The sequence below is a fragment of the Empidonax traillii genome, unplaced genomic scaffold (genome assembly GCF_003031625.1).
Source record: "Empidonax traillii isolate 1590-97213 ecotype Southwest subspecies unplaced genomic scaffold, ASM303162v1 scaffold64:size1360303, whole genome shotgun sequence".
NCBI lineage: Eukaryota > Metazoa > Chordata > Aves > Passeriformes > Tyrannidae > Empidonax > Empidonax traillii.
The window spans coordinates 604688-624837 of NW_020955257.1; the positions used below are offsets into that span (position 1 = coordinate 604688).

At 40.0% G+C, this 20150-nt stretch overlaps 1 protein-coding gene across 1 annotated transcript in view; it reads left to right on the plus strand.

The window, feature by feature from the left end:
- CHN2 (chimerin 2) overlaps positions 1–20150 on the plus strand; it is a 163782-nt gene that overhangs the window by 138324 nt on the left and 5308 nt on the right. The window contains exons 7-11 of the mRNA XM_027880061.1: positions 1987–2064; positions 8181–8265; positions 10918–11091; positions 12879–12956; positions 19888–20025. Of these exons, the coding sequence (XP_027735862.1) occupies positions 1987–2064; positions 8181–8265; positions 10918–11091; positions 12879–12956; positions 19888–20025 (553 nt within the window). The remainder of the gene's footprint in view (positions 1–1986; positions 2065–8180; positions 8266–10917; positions 11092–12878; positions 12957–19887; positions 20026–20150) is intronic.

Below are 20150 nucleotides of genomic sequence, written 5' to 3' on the forward strand. Positions count from 1 at the left end.
GCTGAATGGGCAGCAACTGCTCAGGGAGCAAAGGCATTGTGTGGAAATCCACACTATAGGGGTGCAGAATCTTTGGAGTGTGAGAGCACGTAAAAAGCGGTGTTGTGAGTTACCTGAAAAAGAAAGGAATTAAGTATGCTATACATAGAATTAAGTGCATTGTTTTATAACCGATAAGCTGATTTTGCAGTTTGCACAACTTCTTGAAAACCCTAAGTAGGGTACTATCTGAAATTGCACAGCCTGATGTTACTGATGGACAACCATCTGTCCCCATGGGCTTTCAAATTAGGAGAGCATCACTTTTACTAAGAGCAGGCAGCCTGTATGGTGGAGGGTTTAGTAAGTGAATTAGATGAGTCTTCTGACTTTTTAGCCTGACGCAAAAGCAGACAAAAAAAATAGAGGCAAGGTCAACTTCACAAGTTAACATAAGTGAAATAAATATTTTAATTTCACCTCTTTTCTTTGTTAGTTGAAGTGGGGCAGACTGTAAAAGGCTGATGTGCTCTTTATTGTTTCTAGTTCAAAAGAGGCAGTTTTCCCAGTAGCACTGGTATCCCCCCAGTTGGCTCTGTCACAGCACCTCAAGCACTAGGCACACTTTAAAGAATTAAATCTCACAGTGCTCTGCCAAGCAGGTAACTACTGTCCTCCTCTTATGGATGGAAAATTGGCATATTCAGTAAAGGAGTGGAAGCTGCAGGGAAGGAAACCAGTGGGGAGGAAACACTGAATGTGCTTTCCAGGGAATTCTCAATATCACACATCTGTGTCCTGGGATGGGGAACTACCTGCCTTTAAAGAAGGGGATCGCATGTCCGAAGAAACACTGAAAGCTGTAGCACAGACTGATCGTGGTTCCGATACCTGCTGTGCATAGGCTTTAACTAGAAATCAGTTCCCCCAAAAATCTGTAGACGCAGGTAACGAGAGCAAAGGACGACCCTGTTCTGCAAGCAGGACTGTGCAGGCGGGCTTCCTATATCCATGTGAAGTTCCCCTGCTACCTTCACTGAAGACACAGGGCTCCAGGGCTTCCGAGCCTGCATAGTCCCAGCTGAGCTTTCACCTCTCCCTAGCAGTGAGCTGCCTCAGTGCTACCAAGGTTACCAAGTGCATGCTGACAAAATGCTTAGTTTAAAACATGGCATAAAAGTGCTATTAATGCTTGGAGCACTGGTGGATTTTTCCCCTTGTATGGGATATGAAATGGAAAAAAAAAAAAAGGGGAAAAAAAAAATTTTTTTGCCCTGTAAGATTAAACAATCATCATGGTTTTAAGGGCTTAATCTGCTGGCATGCAGACTGCTGGCTGATAAGTCTCAGAGTCTGAGTGTAATTGGATGCAGCACCGGATTCAGTTGTGTGGGCTTTCCAGGGGCTTTTTGTTTGTTTGTTCATTTTTAACACACTGCAGAGTTGAAGCGAGCTGTCTCTGGAAATGCCTTTGGGGGTGAAGCTGTAATGCTGTGTCCCCCTGGCCGGTATTTGGGCAGCACCTAGTTGGAGACCACCGCTCGGGGAGGGCAGTGGGGGAGGCTGCTCAGTGTATGAATTCGTGCTATTGTTGGAGAGACACATCTGCCTTAAGAAATCGCACGGCACAGGCCGTTACTTATTCAGATGCAGAAGCTCCTTCCGTCCCCCAAGACGGCCCATTCAAGTCACATGCCAGAGGTCTCTGCAGAATGGGCTGCAGCTGCTTCAAATCTGCTGTCTAACATCAGAAGCAGTTGGACAAACTGTACCGTGCTGTCCACAGTCAGGCTCCCTGGCGCCGAGGAAGACAGGGAAAAGATTTGGGATCCCAGCGCTATGTTCTCAGAGGATCTGTGGCTGGAAAATGAGAAAAACTGTGCTGTTGTTCACAAGTCGAAACGAGGAAGGAAGCGCCAAGAGCTCCTGGCCGTGGCCCTGGGGGTGAAGGTGGGAGTAAAGGGGGCACTTTTGTGGCAACCTCTGAAACTCTTTGCCTATTCACAGATCACCTCCTTGGTCAGAAGAGCAGCCTTAACTCAAAATGACAACCACTTCAACTATGAAAAAGCACACAATTTTAAGGTAAGCACGACTTCCTATTATTTTAAGTTTAAAAGTTCTGTTGATGTGCCTCACATTTTGGTTTTTTGCTGTGATGAGTTTTGCACGCACCTATTTATACTAGCCCTAAGTAAAGTATTGAAAAAATGCATTTTTCTTTCTACTTTAAGTTCCCTTAACTGCACTCTTAGTATGCTGTTATATAGGGACTTAATACATATAATAGTTTTGCTGCTCACTGCACTACCTGACCGGCAATTTAGCTCTTGTCCCAGATTTGGGTTTATTTTTTATTCAAAAAAAACAAAGTACTTCATATTGATTGTCTTTATCTTAAGTGTCTTTAATTAAGAAAAAGGCCCCTTTTCAAAATCTAGCTATTATCAGAAGCCAGTAGCACTTTACCAAAAAACATTTTGGACCATTTCTATTTTCAGAAGAAGCTGAGGGGGCTTGGGTGCTCCTAACAATGAAGCAAAACACAGCAGTGGGTATTGTCTCCCAGCTTTTGTTTCCACCACCATATGCTAAGGAAATGCTCTCAGAGTCTCACTGAGCTATAGGATGTGAGCTTGTGTTTGCTTGTCAAACTAAAACAAATCACTGGACAAACACAGGGATGTTTAAATGGATCATCTTTTTGCTGTCTTATACATACAAAATCAGATTCTTAGGGATTTTTTCCCCAAGTGCTGTCTCTGGCAGACTGCAGCAGGGAAGTGACTCAGCTTTGAAAACGGACCTTCCAGGCAGCTCGTATTAAAATGTTTTGCCAAAAGGACTGTGCTGGTTTCAGAGTGTGCCAGCCACTTACCGTATCTAATGCTGTCAAATTGTGGTTTGATGCTTATCAGGATAAGCATCAAGAATAAGAGGCAGTAACAAGACAAGAAAGGAATGTATCTCAGCTTTGAAACCTCAGTTTAGTTAAAGCTCCTTGAGGATGCTGATCTGGGTCACTGACAGAATAGTTCCACTCATTAGCGGAACGAGAATTTTCTGATAATCATCTAGGGCCTGTCAAAAGTGGAGAAACACTGATTAAAATTATTTCAGTCAGCAAAAAAAGTTTCACTTCTTATTTTTCTACATATTCTGCTGTGCAGACATTACTCTCTTCTGCAGTACTTCTACTGTAGTTGGCAAATCAATAATTTAATATTAGAGAGCAAAGCAAATAAAAGCATCCCTTTTCTCATTCCCCTTCCTTGACCCAGGCTACAGAAAAGTCAATATTTATCTCTCTGATTGGCACTGAAGGAAATAGGGGAAATACTCTGTGTTTTCTTGCTTGATTAAGCAGCTTTCATTCTTTCTGGGTTTTGCCCTCATTATCATTTTAGCATCAAAACTATTTTAGTTTAACTAGAAAGTATTTTCTCATGACTGAGACTTTTTTCCACTTTGACCCATGCATTCTTTCCTCTTCAAAATTTCCCTTGTTTTGGCTTTGATTTATAACTGGACATGTGCCCAGTTAACTTTGCGTTTGCACAATCTAACTGTTGTACAGTCTCTGTTCCTTTCTGTTTCAAAAGACTCATAGTTTAACTGGAAAATCACATGATTAAAATAGATATGTATTCAAAGGCTTGACAGCAGAAAATCATTGTTTAATCATAGTAAAGGCACTAACAAACCTTAGGGAACAAACATTTTTTTAAATAATTGCCCAGAAAGGTCAATCAAAAGTGATACATTTGCTTAATGAACAAATATGTTCACTATGCAAATACAGTTAGTTTTCCAAAGGAATATATTAGAGCATATCTAGTTGTTGAACAAAAAATGTGGATAGTATACTCAGAATAGAATATTTAGATTCAAAGCATGTCTAAATTCAAGGCTAATATCTTTTATAAATTCCATATTCATTACATTAAAAAGTTAAGAAATTATTTAGAAAAGAATGGCTTTATGGGTCTTGGGGCAAAATTCTTAATAGCTTTTGCCAGCACTCAAGCTGTAATGATATAGGATTTATCTGAAGCACAACCCTATTTTGCAGACATTCAAAAAGTTGTCTTCCCCATTTTTAGGTGAATACTGACACGTATTGTATCATTCATCTCAGTTCCTAGGGATAAAGGTTATGTGTCAGACTGTCCCTCATAATCTTGTCATAGGCAATTCTTTATGAACACTCTCTAGCTCTTGTCCTTTAGCTTTAAAGAATCTTAAAAATGAAGGGCACATTTTTAGCAAAGTTGATGAGATTTTTGTAGATCTTACACCATAGTTCTTATTTACTGGAAGAGAGAAGGAACAAAAGGAATAAACAGACTAAAGACACCAATTCAGAGCAAGGACGGCTCTCCCTCCATCCTTGCCAAGCTAATAGGAAAATTTAAAAGTGGTGTTGAAGTTTGGAGCATGAGGGCACCAGGTTATGCCCTCCTGAGCATCCATGCTTTATCATTCAATCTCTCTTCCAAATTTCAAGACACTCACAGCAAATGAACAAAAAAAGATTTAGTATCCAGGCTGATTTGTTAAGCTGGGTTCATCCTGAGCACACCACGCAGTCACATGGATTTAGGTTTGGAGCTGGCGTCTGTCTGGCAGGGCAACTTTGCATAAGCCAGTGTAGACATACCGTAGTTCAAGAAGGAGAATAAATCTCTGAAGCCCTGTTTAGAAAAACATAGAGGTATTTCTCCAGCTATGCGGGTGCCAGCCTAACTGGATCACAACATCCTCATGCATTAGGATCCAGGAGGCTCTTTCAGATGCGCTTTACCTGCCAACTTCAATGGTGTCCCAGCTGGTGGTGAAGTCAACCTTGTGCCTGAGTGCAGCAGCATGGAGTTTGAGGATGCTCCACGCTCTTTGTTCTATGCTGGGAATTCATGAGAGGGCTTCTGTGCTGCTTTAAGTGAGCGAATACAGCTGAATAATGTGCATTTTCCACAATACTGGGCCTGTTTGCCACTACAGAAGGGGCAAATCCCATTTGCAGGCAGGCTAGCGGAGTAAAGACAGCTGATTACAGACAAGTCAGATCTGCTGGGAGAGAGGAGGCTCTGGGATAAATTTCCCCTTGTGTTAAGCACCGCAAATAATACTGCTTCTGGGACACAAAGGGTTTGGCGGAGACATTTTTTACAGACATCATGAAGATTATGTGTATGCATTTAAACAAAAATAACAGCAGAGTTAGCTTTTCTTCGCTGCAAATGGCTCCGATTCAGCTGGAGTCCACAGGAGAGTGCAAATGTGCCCGTATTCAGGAGAAAGTCTGTCAAAAAATCTTCTTCGGAGGCAAATAGAAAAGTCTTCAAACCCAGACACATAAACAACAAAATTGTCTCAAAAACAACACCATATAATGCCAAAAACCCCCATGCTTTTCAATTCAAGGCAATTTTTTTGTCCGTTTCTGCAATATTGCTGAAGGTACAACTTTGTTTTGCCACTGTATACTGGCACTCCTTAAACTTGGTCTCAGTTTCTCCCTCTGTGAAGACAACTCAGACACAAACTACAAGTCAATACGGTAGCACCCACTGGGGGAATGCTGCCATTTAAAAAAAAGGGCACCAAAGGGGCAAAGGGTGAAACTGAGAGCACAGGAAGGAAAGAAGAGACATGCAATGTCTTGTTGTGTGAGTCTGACAGCAGAGAAGAGACATGGATGCAAGAAACAACTTTTCATTGAAAGAGGCTGAAAGATGGAACAAGAAAATTTCAGTGTAAAGTCTGAAACATCGTGAGTTTGGCTTATTTGGAGAAATAGTTTCCTGTAAATTCTTTCAAAAATTGGAATTATGTGTCAAATGTAGACCAAGCAGCCCAAGCCTATGTTTTCTGAGCACAGAGAGGTCTCCTGAGATGGCAGGATGGGGAAGGGACCAGCAAAACATAGCTCTTGATCACATTTCAAAAAAAGGATTGGGCAAAACCTAAAACCACATCTCAAAAACCTAAGACTTGCTGTTACGTCTCCCTGTTTAAAACAGAAATAAGGCTAGTCTTGCAGGCAGAATTCCCATTTACCATTCAAAAGTGTTCCTAAGAACAGAATTCCTCCATTATTTCTTTAAAATTAATGTCAAGCCATAAGAGACTTACTTCAAAACTGCATCTGAAGAGACTTTTTGCACCTTCACCTAGAAACTTTTGAAAGTCTCCCTTTTTTCAGCTAGAAATTATTTCTCTGTTTCAACTTGGCCAGAAACCACCAAGACTAGCTTTTCACAGGGTATTTCAGCTGGAGACTTGCCATTTGAGCTAAAATGCAGATCCGTGAAAAATTGAAGTGAGTGAATAAAGAGAATTCAACCTTTGAGGGCCACCAAGCTGAACGGAACAAGGGAAGGGTGCGTTGTCAGCAGTTCTCAAAAGGAGCTCTCAGCCAGCATTGATGACTTTCCAGTTAATGACAGGAGAGATCAAGGAATAATCAGCTACCATTTTCAAAATAAGCCACAGCACGATCAGCTGAAATGAGGTTTATGTAAAGTGAGCAAGTAGGCCCCAAATATCCTAGCAACTGCAATGGACTTTATATATGAAATGGTGTGTTTTTTAAAGTTCTGACTGAGCTTTTACAGCCCTTCTCACTAGGTTAGCTTTTGTAAATGGCTGCAAAGCAGAAGACACAGTTAGCTATCTTCCCACAGCAGATCATTTTCACCCACAATTAAGTGCAGGTGCAGACCTACTAATTATGTGTCTTTCAGTCTAAACATGGTAAAGGTGCCATCATAATTAGTAGTATCTGTAGTTTTGTATCCACTGAAGGTCACACAGTGCATATGACTGCATCAGGTCACCAGCTGATGTTACGTACAGCTGTTTACCACCACGAAAAGCCATGTCTGAAATTCATGCTACCCACACTGAAAAATAAAAATGAAATGAGAAAGAAGTATGTGGTTATATTTCTTAATATATCTATTTCAAACTTTATTGCAAAGTCTTGTTTCACAGATATGCAGGTTTTTCTGAGAGGTAAAATACCACTTCAAAAAATAATTATGACCAGTCAGACATTCCAGCTTTGACCTTTCACTTTTAAAAAGGGAGGAAGAATTACTATTGCTTAAAGTTTATTCACACAATCATTTGAGTGAGTAGTTGGTTAGTTGGTCAGAAGCCATTTGTAGTCAGACTCACTGTTTTTATCTCAAAATCAAAAAGAGATAAAATCATCTGTATTAAAATCACAATACTTCATCTTCCTGAAGTCAAGAGTACAGGCTTGTGTAAGTAAGTGTGATTCTGCACACAAATGGAGCAAAAACATTAGCAAGACAAATGCTTGACCTAAAATTTCACAGTTTATCTGAAGAGGGCAATGACCATTTTTTTACTCTATGGAAAGCAAAGAGCATCTTTCCCCATCGCAGGGGGTGGAAGCGGCCTTTCAGCCATTCACCCAATGGGTAAACAAGAGCAGAGAGAAGTAAAAGGACACATTAGCAGCCAGAGTGTGCATGATTAGTGTTTTGTTAGGCTCAATTAAGTCTCTGGCTAGAACTAGCTCATACCGTGTCCATTCACAGGGCAGGGACCTCACTATTTACTCTTTGTTTCAGTGAAAATGAAATGCTTACTTTACCAGAGCACACATCTTACATAAAAAGTTCTTCCCCTATAGCCTTTAGAAAAGCAGTGTTGGAAGCAATGGTGGTGTGTAAAACCTGGCTGTGGGTTCTGTCAGCACACAGGTTATTTTATTCCTCCTTATTTACTCGTGTGGACTGAAGCAAAATGAATTTTGGTCTGCTGAAAAAGAGTCTACATCTTTTCCCTGTATGAGTTCAATTTACTTACTAGAGTGAGGAATTTGCTTGTATCTACCGTTCCTTGGATTATTAGTTTTAGATTTACTCCTGGGTTCCTCCCCTCCACTATAGTTAGAATGTCAGCTAGCAAAAATGATTTGTTTTCAGTGTCATACACAGCCCAGTTCTCTTTAATGCTAAGCCTAAGAAAGATAAACTACAAGATCAAAGCAAATTTCTGTTCCCATGGTTTATTTCATCTAGACTTTGGAAGGATGTGGGCACTGTATGCTAAAGATTTACTCCTACTGAGTCTTCTGTTGTTTATCCATTTCAGTTGTTCCATCTGTCAGACCATCTGCCTCCCAATGACCCCATTTCTTTCTCCCACCCCCATTTGTATTACAGGTCCATACGTTTCGAGGTCCGCACTGGTGTGAATACTGCGCCAACTTCATGTGGGGTCTCATCGCTCAGGGAGTGAGATGTTCAGGTAGCCCTTCAGCATTTTCTGTCATTCTCTTGAAATGCTCAGACATCTGTCCCATCCCAGCTTGCACTCCCTGCAGTAGTGGGGGCCAGGATTTCTTTACAGAACAAGGCAAGAAGTCCTCCTGCAGAAGTTAAAGCTTTTTCATTTGCCTTATTAGCTGTTTAGAAATGAAGCCATAAGCCCTGGTTGGTGAGAGTGACATCCTTTTGGTAGTACCTTGGTCCCTGTCTGCTGTTCTTTATGGTTAAGTTATCCCTTAATGTTTTTAGGTCTTAAGAAAAAAGCACTGTAAATGGCAAATCCAGCCAGCAACTAGGCTTCATAACTTGTCTTTTTGCCACCAATTGCTGATAAGTGCCCTTGTCTGCAAAAAAGACTGCCACCTGTTTCCCATAAAAATACCATGCATTGCTGCAAGCCTGAAGTATCCCACCTCAAGATAAAACAAAAAAATACAACCTTCATTTTCTGAGGGGGGGTTAGTTTTCTGGTGCCTCTATAGCTGTGTTGGCATTTCAGTAGTGCCTTAATTATTTTAAATTTGTTTGCTCTTTTCTGGGAAAAATTATCTTGAAAAAGTGCAATAATCATCACATCACGATGAACTTTTGTAGTAGGAGTCATGTTTGGTGCATTGCAAATGGAGTTTCATATCTTCTTTCTCCAGATTTGCAATCACTTCCAAAAGTTGTTCGTCTTACCTCTGTCTTACCTCTCCCTGCCTGACCTCCAGGCATTCCTGATCTCTGACTGGCACCAAACACATCCAACCCTGACATCTGCCTTCCATCGATGGAGGAGGTGGTTTTTACCTAAAATTTAGACTGCAGTTTCAAGGATCAAAATACCTTTCTCAAATGCAGTTTTAATAAGTGCAGTCCCAGCTCCTGCTATATCGTGTCTGCCTGTAGATGAATAAGGGTAACACAAAGGTCATGAAAAGGACAATAAAAGACAGGAGTAGTAGTTTGCTTCTCAAGCTATTTGATCTTAAACACAAGTGTGCAAAACCTGACCTCACTAATGCATAACACTATATTTGTTCACATACCTAGAGTATTAAATTTATGAAAAGAGTTGTTTATTTAGCATGAAACATAACACACTCCCTCATTAAATTATGAACGTTTAACTCTAAGTAGACAGATGCATTTGGATTTAACTTCATGTGCTTGGAGAACTGCACTGAAAACAATGCAGGGAGGATCCTAACTACAGCTGTTCACATTTGTTTAGATTTCACAGAACAACAATGTATTATGCAGTAATAACTGTATGGAGAAACACACAAAAACCCAACCAATTCCATTAAATGCTGAGATGTGTTTGTATATGATTTTGCCTGATTAATATTTTATAGAGTATAATACTGAAACGTGCTGCAAATAATAGAGTCATGTTTACATTTTTAACAGCCTAATGTTAACTCAAAGGGTACCACCAGTGATGGGCATGACTGGGAAGGTATTAAAACAGAAATCAGAGTTATGTGAGATAATGCAACTCACGATGGTGGTGTTTACTGAAGCTTATAAATTCATTTGGCTGAATATTTGAGTCTATTAGAAAAATTCAATTTGTGGAGATGAAAAAGTGATGTGTAAGTTAACAGAAACCTACCCGTGCCACTGAGAGTAGGATTTGACTCTGGAGTAAGACAACAAGAGCTATTTGTATAATGAATCCCTTTTTAACATCATGCCTTTCACAGCATTTTATATGCCTTAACTGACCTACAGACTAAACACAGGGGAGACTTAAGTCACCATTGAAGTGATGAGCCAGAGATGAGGAGTCTGCTGATGTGGCAGAGCGAGCCAAAATGTGACACTGCAGGAATGCGGAAGGCAGAGTGAGGCACACTAGCTCAAGGCACTGTCCCAGTTTGAGTGTTCAGGTGAATCTTAGGTTCTTCAACTGTGACCAGTGCTAAGCCTCAAGACAACCAGCAGAAGACAGTCTGTGCCAGCTTTATTTAAGGCTAATCTAAAATACCCAGAAGTTAAGCCTCACATGTTCAAATGCAACACCTTGAGCTATGTGTCCAGTAACAAACCAATCCAGACTACATCAGCGATCACCTACATCTCAGAGGGATGTGAGGAACATTCAGAGTCTTTATACCTTTTTAGAACACTGCTGGAGTTCATTTCTCCCACTGTAAGATTTTTACACATTTCCATGCTCATCTTTCTCATCTGCACCCTATTTATTTTATCTTCGCTGGCTGATGGGGAAGTTGTACCCCTCGCTTAACATGGACCAATTGCTAGGCAGGACCTATCAGCATTAGTATTAATTAATTAGGAGCCCCCGGTGGTATAGAGGAAAACACACTGCACTGTCACTGCAGAGACCCGGGTTCGATTCCCGGTCGGGGCCCCTCCCCGGGCAGATGGAGCTCGTTAGCCCTGTAAGGCAATCCATCTACGTCCTGAGGACCTCGCTGCCACCGTCCAAGCGTGCCAAGCGTGCTTGGCCCCGGCAGATGAACCTCAGGATTAAAGGGTGGGCTCAGTTCCGCGCACACTGTGTCTCACCTAAAAAATCCAATGCGCAGGCTGGAAGGTGTAAAGACCTTCCCCGGTTCTTCGTTCGCGAAGAGACTGGCCACCAGTATTAATTAATTAACCTGGCTAACTTTGCTTACAGACTGTGGGTTGAACGTACATAAGCAGTGCTCCAAATACGTGCCCAACGACTGTCAACCAGACCTCAAGAGGATAAAACGAGTCTACTGCTGCGATCTCACCACACTGGTGAAAGCCCACAATACCCAGAGGCCCATGGTTGTGGATTCATGCATTCGGGAGATTGAAGCAAGAGGTTTGTATGCTTAGGAAAGCAGCAGACACAATGAAATGAAGATGGCTTGAATAATATGCTGAGCTCAAACGTGGTAGTATGCTCATGTGCACTGAGGACAGGATGAGAGAAGGGTTTTTTTAGTGCAGGTGATACATTGCTTTGCATTAGCTAGTAAAATTAAATCATGGCATTTCTTAATACAATTTCCTGAAATGCTTTCTGAAACATGTCAAAACATGTATTATGTTACACTTCTGAAAGAGGTGAACTTTAAAGTGAACTTTTAAGTTCATGTTTATGTGTCTTTTTTCATTACTTTACTTTACCATACCTAGGGATCCGTCCAATTTTGGAGTAATCAGTTTAAATCGAATCCACTCTTAATAACCTTTACAAGCATTGTGAGCAAGAGAACACAACTGACTGAAAGTGACTCAGACAAGTGAGGTCACAGGCTGTGGTGTTTTGTCGTAGGACACAAACTGCTCAGGGTTTCTCATGATGCTCGGTTACCGACTGATGGATCCCATGGCACAGGCAGCATGTCACAGCCAAAACTCAAGCTAGTGACAGTTTTTTGGTAAACAGACTTGTGCCAGATTGAAGGAAAAACATATCCCCTCCAATAATCATGTATCCCCTTTGTAATAATCATGTATTTTTGCTTTGGATAGCAAATGTGTATGTTGTGTTGCCCAATAAGCCAAATTTTCCTGTTAGTCACAGCTTCAGCACAGGAATCTCATAATGTTAAATTCATGGCATCCCAGTAATCTGCATAGCAACACACTGATACTAGCCACAGGGATTTCAAAGCCACGCATCATCTGCTGAATTGAATCAAAGACTTATAGTAAATCCCCTGCACTGCTCCATAAAGCTCTACCAGGATTATATCATCATTGCAGGGACAAATAAAAAGAATAGTACAGACTAAGACAGAAGAGCTTTACTCCAATGATATAGCAGGAAGCTACATAGCATTTGAGATCTAATCACTTACTTGTACATTTACTGATTAAGATAAAATCTGTTGCCTGCTCTCTGTTTTTTTAATATCTTTATATTTTTTCTTTAGTTGCCACAGAACTATTAAAGATTCTGATTTTGTTCTTAAGAAAACATTGGAACTTATAAGTAGGCTAACATGGTGCACAGTTGCAATAAGGAATTCTAGGATTAAAATAAATAACGTGGGTAACAGCATGCTGTGCTGGGCTGCCCTCCATTGCATGTTGGCATGGAGCAATGTGGGGAGAGTTGTGCAAGTGAGCAGATCACTTGTGTGAAAGAACTATAGAAGGGATGTTCTGATGGTGAGAAGAACTGTATCCATCGCATCTTTCAGCTGTGTATAAGTAAAAGCTGACAGCAAAACAGGAAAGAAATGTGCTCACAGGAGAGGCAGTCTTTTACTTGAATTGCTATTTATCATTAAGCAACTGGTAAAAAGAAGGGAGACCTCTAAAGCTTTATTAATTATAGTCAAATCCAGGAAAATCTCCTACATAAAAGGAATAAATAATATCACATGCCTCACCATTAGCAAATTGCAGTATTTCCCTCTAACATAATCAAATCAACCATGTACCTAACAAAATCAGAAAGTAAAAATTTTGAAATTCTTTAATCCTTTTAAGAAACTATTTAAGATCATCTTGATCTTTCCTTAAATGCTGTGGAGTTTCACATTGCAAATAATATTTTGTTACACTTAGTAGCTCTGTTGTTCTTGCTTTACTGTTTTTAAGCCTAAATATTTGTTGGTTATTGAAGCTAAGTAAAACAAGAATTTTTTGTTTCAGGTTTGAAGTCTGAAGGCCTCTATAGAGTCTCAGGCTTCACTGAGCATATTGAAGATGTGAAAATGGCCTTTGATCGAGGTACACCATTTTTTAATCTTGTACAGTTTTAATTAAGCTTTCAGTTCTAGGACCTTTCAGTTCTTTGTGGGGTTATATAGGTAACATGGGAACGAAACTGGCATATAAACAGAAGTACAGAAAGCAACCTGTCTTTTCTGAGTCCTTAAATTAATCTGTAATCCTTTTCATAAGAAGAAAACATGTTTCACAGTTGGAAGGAATAATTAAACACTAAGAATTGGTGGGTAGAAGGCTAAGCAGGTGACTGGATGATTGGTCAGCCTAGCAGCACAGCCTCAGCCCCTAGTTCAATTATGAGCCTAGATGGTGCCAGGGGAAAGTTCTTAGTTCTGTCTTTAATAGACTCAGTGCTTTACAATACGATAATCTATTTATGAGTTTAAGGACCAGGAACTCCAACTGGGAAGTCATTCTGCATGTAGCCTTTTAAAAAACATTGCACCACTGTGCATGTGATTCCATCTGCACAACAGATGAGAGGAGCATTGAGGAGATTGGTTGGACAGCATATTGAAGAATTAATTATTAAAACACTGACTGATTACCATCCTCATAGCCCCTCTGAATTGACTGAGCTGATTGTGTTGGTTCTGGTTGTGCACACAGTCTTTGCACACAGAACTAATTTAAAGCGGATATGTAAGTGAGTGCAGGGTAGAACCTTCATCAATAGAAAACACCTTTTCAAGTACATTTAAGAAGTTACATGAGTATTCTTCTCCTTTCCCATAAATAGTGTTTTCCTTCGAACTTAATTTTTTCAGATATTACCTCTGCTGTATTAGGGAATAGGATTAGACACAGCACAGTGATCACAAGCCCCTGGGGGACAAGGCCCAGGTTAAGCCAGAAAGCCAGCCTGTGGGTCAGGGTAGCAACCAGAAGGGTGCATGGACAAGCACTAGCATGGCCATGACGCAGCTGGAGACAGCTGGGATGTCACTCAGGCAGGGACTGAGGGCCCTGGGGGCCCATGGGCAGGAGGTCTGAGGGCTCCAGGGGAGGCTGCACAGGCCAGCAAGGTCTGTGGGTGCCACATCTTACCGTGCCTTAACACTTTGTGTTTTAGGCAGTTTATCATACAGATTTCACCTTAAAGAAAGTTCAACTAGCAATTTCCAAATTGACTGTTTTCATGCTGAAATATTCTTTAAAAATAATACATATTTTTAAATATGTTGCATGCTGTAGTTGTGAACCTATGCATATACAGACATAGGTCAGGAATTATTTGGGCAAGAGAGATGCACAGTGATGTCAGTGCTATCATAGGAAGGCAGTGTTGCAGATGTGAGGACCGTGATCCTCTCAGTAGCATTGATTCCTGTGGCACAAGTCCCATTCTGCTCCTTGAAGGTAGATCTGGCCTGACAAACCCTTTTGTTCTGTGTTTTAATTCTCCTCCAAGTGTAACAACCTGAATGAAACCCAGAGGCACAGGTTGTAGAGTTGGAAGAAAGCAGATCTAAATTTATGTCTGAGCATGACTTCAAGACTGCTGCAGCTGCAGTTCCTTTGCAAATGCTTTGAACCACTGGAGCCAAGTCAGTTTATTGACTATTTATTGCCTAAATTCACAGCACAATTGATGGCAATACACACTTGAATTAGATCCACAGCAAGGAAGAAAGTGTGATTTACTAGCAAAGGCAGCAGCACCTAGAAACAGGAAGAGTAAGGGGACTAGCAGCTTTGGATTTTCAAAGCTAAGAATCTGTATACAAAGGCTGTGGGGAAGACCATTGGACATAAATTCATAAAAATCTGTGTCTTCATTTTTGTTAACAGTTTCATGAGGAGAAAGGGCTAAGAAAGAGAGTTTTGCCATGAATTAAAAAAAAAAAAAAAAAAAAAAAAAAAAAAAAAAAAAAAAAAAAAAAAAAAAAAAAAAAAAAAAAAAAAAAAAAAAAAAAAAAAAAAAAAAAAAAAAAAAAAAAAAAAAACAAACATAAAAGCAGCAGAACAATGAACAAAACCTTGTAATGAGAATTATAGGACTAGAGTATTGGGGAGATCAGAAGCTGAGAACTTCCAAACCTTTCCAGGTTTGAAAATGTTTTCTCCCTAAACTGAGATGGAAGGGCAGGAGGAGTTGAGGATTTTTGCAGGAAGGATTTTAAAAAAAAAAAAAAAAAAAAAAAAGATTTTTTTTTTTCTGACTTGTGGGTTGTGCAGCTAGAGGGTCATTGTCACCTGGCAAAAATTTGAATTGGCAAGATACTTCCAACATGACAGCTCAGGTCATGTCAGATTGAAGTTTACAGAGGCAAGGAACCACTCTCTCTTTTGCAGCCCAGCCCCATAGGTAGGAACATTGCTTTTCTGCTGCCCTGTTACCCCTGCTTAGCACTAGAAGCCAGAGCAGCATGGAGTGAACCATCCAAGGACGCAGAATATCCCAGTTCTCACCTGGAATATACCAGGTGACAGAGCTGGGAGAGAAGGGACCTGAGAGCCAGGTGGCAGGTGTTGCCTCCAGCACCACCTGGAAATTTTTTGTTAAAATTTAATTTTCTGCCCAGAATGTGAAGTCTATGGAGTTTTACAGAATTCATATTTCCACATTCACTACAGGAAATTAACTTTTTTTTTTTTAAGTTAAAAAAAAATAAAAAGGGAAAATTTGTATATGAAATGTGAAGTGGAAAATTCCTGATCATTTCTGGTTAATAGATAGGTGTTGCAAGAGAACACCTGGTAATCTGTGGTCACATCACTATCTAGATATCTCTGGAGAACATTGCATAGCAGAAGGTAATTGTGTTTTAAAGTAGCTTGGGATAGTCAAAGGAGATGCTGAGAGCAGAGGTATGAACAAGAGAAGAGAAATCTTTATAGTTTTGACACAGTACTAGAGGATGTACACTGGCCAGGAATAAATTTTGTTTGACACTTCAAAGACCATTTTTTAACCATCTGAAAGGAAGCCTTTGAAACAACCTTCTCATAAGAGCAGGGATAAAAAACCTTAACCAGTTTTAGAAGTGGAAGTTGCAGGGTTTACCAGAAGGGTTATATGGCATGGTGCGTGCAGTAGCAGAACACTGAACTGGGTCATTACAGAGGTCACTTCCTGCCCATCATTTCTGAGTCAGCCCCCAGGCACCTGGCTAAAATGCCAGTACACTTTTGCATCTCCAGAAATACAGCTTTTAATAAATGGGGTTGAAAATAGACAGGCCATTTTAATGCACAGGATGCATCCTTGAAATAATGCCATCAAGCTTTCTGGTTCCCATGCTCTTCATCAAACCACAGGGGCCAGAAGACAATATGATACAGGAATGAGGCGTGGGGGCTGACTTGGCTGTAGGGTACCTCTCCTGCTGATCCCTTGTGCAGCTGAAGGGGTGCAATGAAGAGAAGCCAGCCCTCCCTCTGACTAATTCTGCTTTGACAAAGAGACACTTGTTGCTTCCAAAGAATTAGAGCAAGAACAGAAAAGCAAAGGCAAGTTTGCAAAGTTAACATCTTGGGAAGAGAGCAGCATCCCACATAATATTACTTGGGCCCAGTGAAACTGTGATAGTTGGTTTTAAAACAGGGTGAAGTTGGTCCTCATCTGATTTAAACTAAGACTGCTTTCCAAAGCCAAAGCAGTGTAAAAACCCTACTGTAAATTAGCATTAGCCTCTCTGAGGCACTGACAATGTTCCATTTTAGTGATTTCTGTAATGAGAAGGAGGGGAATAATGTGGATTTATTTAATCTGGTGAATGTTGGTGCTATAGAATGACAGTTGCTCTCTGTCAGCATTGTTGAGCTGTGGCGTTGTGGCATCCAGAAAACACCCATTGTGTGCTTAATCCACAGAGCTGCCATTGTCACCACTGCATTCTGTCCTCCCACTTGTTTGTATGACTGGCTGGTACAATACACTTGCTAAAAATATTATGCTGTTAAATATTACATGAGTACTTAGAGGCATCCTAATTCATGCTCACCCTTTTAGCAGTGAAAACCTGTCAAATGCCAAATCCAAGAAAAACCACAAAGAAGCATGTTAGAATGGTAAAGGTTGTGCAATAAAAACAAAGCATTTTGGAAAAAGGAACTTAAGAAAAATCTAATTCAGTATTCAGAAGGCATAGCTGAGGCTTTAAGAATGTAACACTTATTCTATTTCATTCTCTAATAAAGTATTGATATATTTCAATGGCATCCAAAGTCAGCTGAAACCTTTAAGGAAAAGCATAAAGACCTTCTTTGTCTAGAGGTATTAAAACTTCAACATAATGCAACAAAATACACTGAGAGTCAAAGTAACAAGGAAAGATAAGTGATGGGGTTTGGGTAGGATTAGGTTTGTACAGCTGAAATGAACTATGCGTTTGTAATCCAAAATGTATGAAAAACAAATATGTATTAACACATGGCCACTGCAATGATAGTGAAAATAGCAACTATAATCTGATGAGAATCCCTATATTGAAGAGTGAAAAAAAAAATTATTGTGGTAATGCAGACGATAGCCTATAAACCACATGTAGTTCATACAGTCTGCTACTGCAGAGGATCCTCTGTGAAATACGTGTCATGACTTTTCTGGCAATGAATTAACTTTTCTTTCTTAGTGCTTTGAATTTTAAGTATGTGTAAAGTGTGTTCTTAAAAAAAAAAAAATACAAAACCAGGAATTTGATGAGGATAAGAAATAACTGCAGCCTGCCAAGGGCCTTCAACTGATGAAACTGGAAGGAAAAAAAATCCAAAACCTATGAAAGGAAAAAAAAAATCCATCTCCCCCTTCACATCCACTGCAGAAGTGCATAGAGTATATTATAGCAGATGTATTGTTGTGCTTACTTTAAAATAAACTTCAGTGCATTTCTAATGGATGTGTATTTGTCTCTGAAGTGAAGAGAAAAATCTTTGACTCAGGAATTCATGCATTTTTCCTAGAGTAAGCAGATATGTAAATAAGAGGTATGTTTGAAGTACCTTGTAGTTTGAAGTTCCTCAATCTAAAGTGCCCCTTTAAGGATGCTTGCTGGGCTGCTTTGTAAAAGTACTAAATAAATAACACTTCCATTTAGTGTACTGGTGACCTGGATAATAGATGTAAGCTGCTGCTTTGCTATATCTGTTCCGATGCAGCTGCTGGCTCCTTGGAGGTATCTGTTTTCAGTGGGGCATTTTGAGTGCTCAGTGTCCATCAATTAAATAGAGCTCTTCACACAAAGCTTCACAAGACTAATGCTACCGTGCCTGGAACGTGTGGATTAAACAAAAGATTGGGGCAGTGTAAACATCCTCCTAGGGCTTATTGATGCTGTATTACATTAAATGCTGATGGATGTATTCAGACTGTTCAGCTGCATCAAGAAAGGCTGTTTGTTTTAAACATTTAAGCATGTAATCTCCTCTTGATGAGAACATGTAGTGCTATTAGTCTTAATGAGAATTATGTGCATACATTGGACAGAACGTATCCCTGCAAGATTAATGCCATAGGTTTGTAAAAATCTCTACAATCAATATAAACTCTTTTACTCTGCTATGAAAGCCTTTATCTCCATCTTAGATGCCGTGTATCAAGCACACCCATTCATCTGTCTGTACCAGGGCATGTCTACAAGCACTTGTTATTGTGAGACAAGCAAGGCAATGGCTTTACAACATGTCAGCACCTCAGTGGTAACAGCCCAAGCTTGTGCTTGCACCTCCTGGCAGACGCAAGCAAACCCCTCTCTGCCTTTCAAGCAAGCATAGCCCTGCATCACCCCACTCACGGTATGGTCCTAATCTTCACCACCTGCTGTGAGGGAAGCACTAGTATCCTTAGTTGAATGGTGGGAAATAAAGACTACGGGTTATTGCTAATCTCAAAGAAGCCTGAGGTAAAGCTGAGAGTTAAATCCAGACAGCCACAGCTACTTGACCCATCTTTCTACTGGAAGACCACCAAGGACAGGTCCCAGGAAAGGAGGACAGCAAGTTTTCTCAATCTGGAGAAAAATGCGGGTATGAGGGTCCTAGGTAGCACAGAAGAGATGTGGTAATTTGAACTTGAAAAATGCTAGTGATTCAGCCTTGCTGCTACTTTGTGCAATTTCACTCATTGGAAGCCATGCATTAGTCAAGGACTTACCAGCAAAACTTGGAAACTTTAGGCTCATGTGTTCAGAAGTGCTCTATAATAGAGTTCTGACTAACTGTGTTATAATGTGGCGAACAAAGTGCATGCCATTTCAGTTGCATAATTCATCTGTTTAGCTGTTCATCCACTACAAGTATCCATATTCATTTAAGAAATTGCAATCCACATTTCAGAATAAATTGTATAGCTAAATGCCTTAGCATGCCTATTTAAATTCAGATCTTTGCTATAAATAAATGAGTCAAATATTAAGACATTAAAAGGTATCTAGACAATAATGCAGCTTCCTTACTAGCTAATCACTACAGATACATTTGGATGTTTAGTCTGATTTTTCCTACTGGTCTCCTGATGGTCATTGGAAATTTGTATTATTTCTCTGTGCTTCTGGTTCCCCAAGGGGAGATGAAAAAAATAGTTCATACTCCTGGGCACTGATCTGCAGATAGAAAATTCAACATCAGAACAAGTTATTAATAGCTTATTTTCAGTGAAAAAATGGGCCAAATGCAAGAAATATATTATTAATGTGGTTTATCATCCAATATTAAAACATTATGTTTGAGATGATACACTGCAGATATAGATGATGTAATGACCAGCCCCTCCAAAAGATGTAAACAAATAAATTGTTTAGTAAAACATATAGAAACTACCATTTCTCATTTATATATTGTAAAGTTGGTAGCAATATATTCTCATTTAAGCCTTCCAAATGCTTTCAGGTTGTTTTTTCCTGTCAGGTTGCATATAATAAATCTGAATTAGAAGTCAAGCCGTGCTTCAGAATTACTGTGGTTTCAAAAAGATTTCTTTCTCCTTTTCTAGATGGTGACAAGGCTGATATTTCTGCCAGTATTTATCCAGACATAAACATCATTGCCGGAGCACTGAAGCTATACTTCAGAGACCTACCAATCCCCGTTATCACCTATGACACCTATTCCAAGTTCATAGAGGCAGCAAGTAAGTATTGCATAGTAATTTGTACCAATCTTTAACTACATTTCCCATCCACAATGTATATCAATAAGCAGCAGCCAGAGTAATCTGTCTGTGTGATTGTGCTGCCTTCCCTTTCCTGCTGGCTT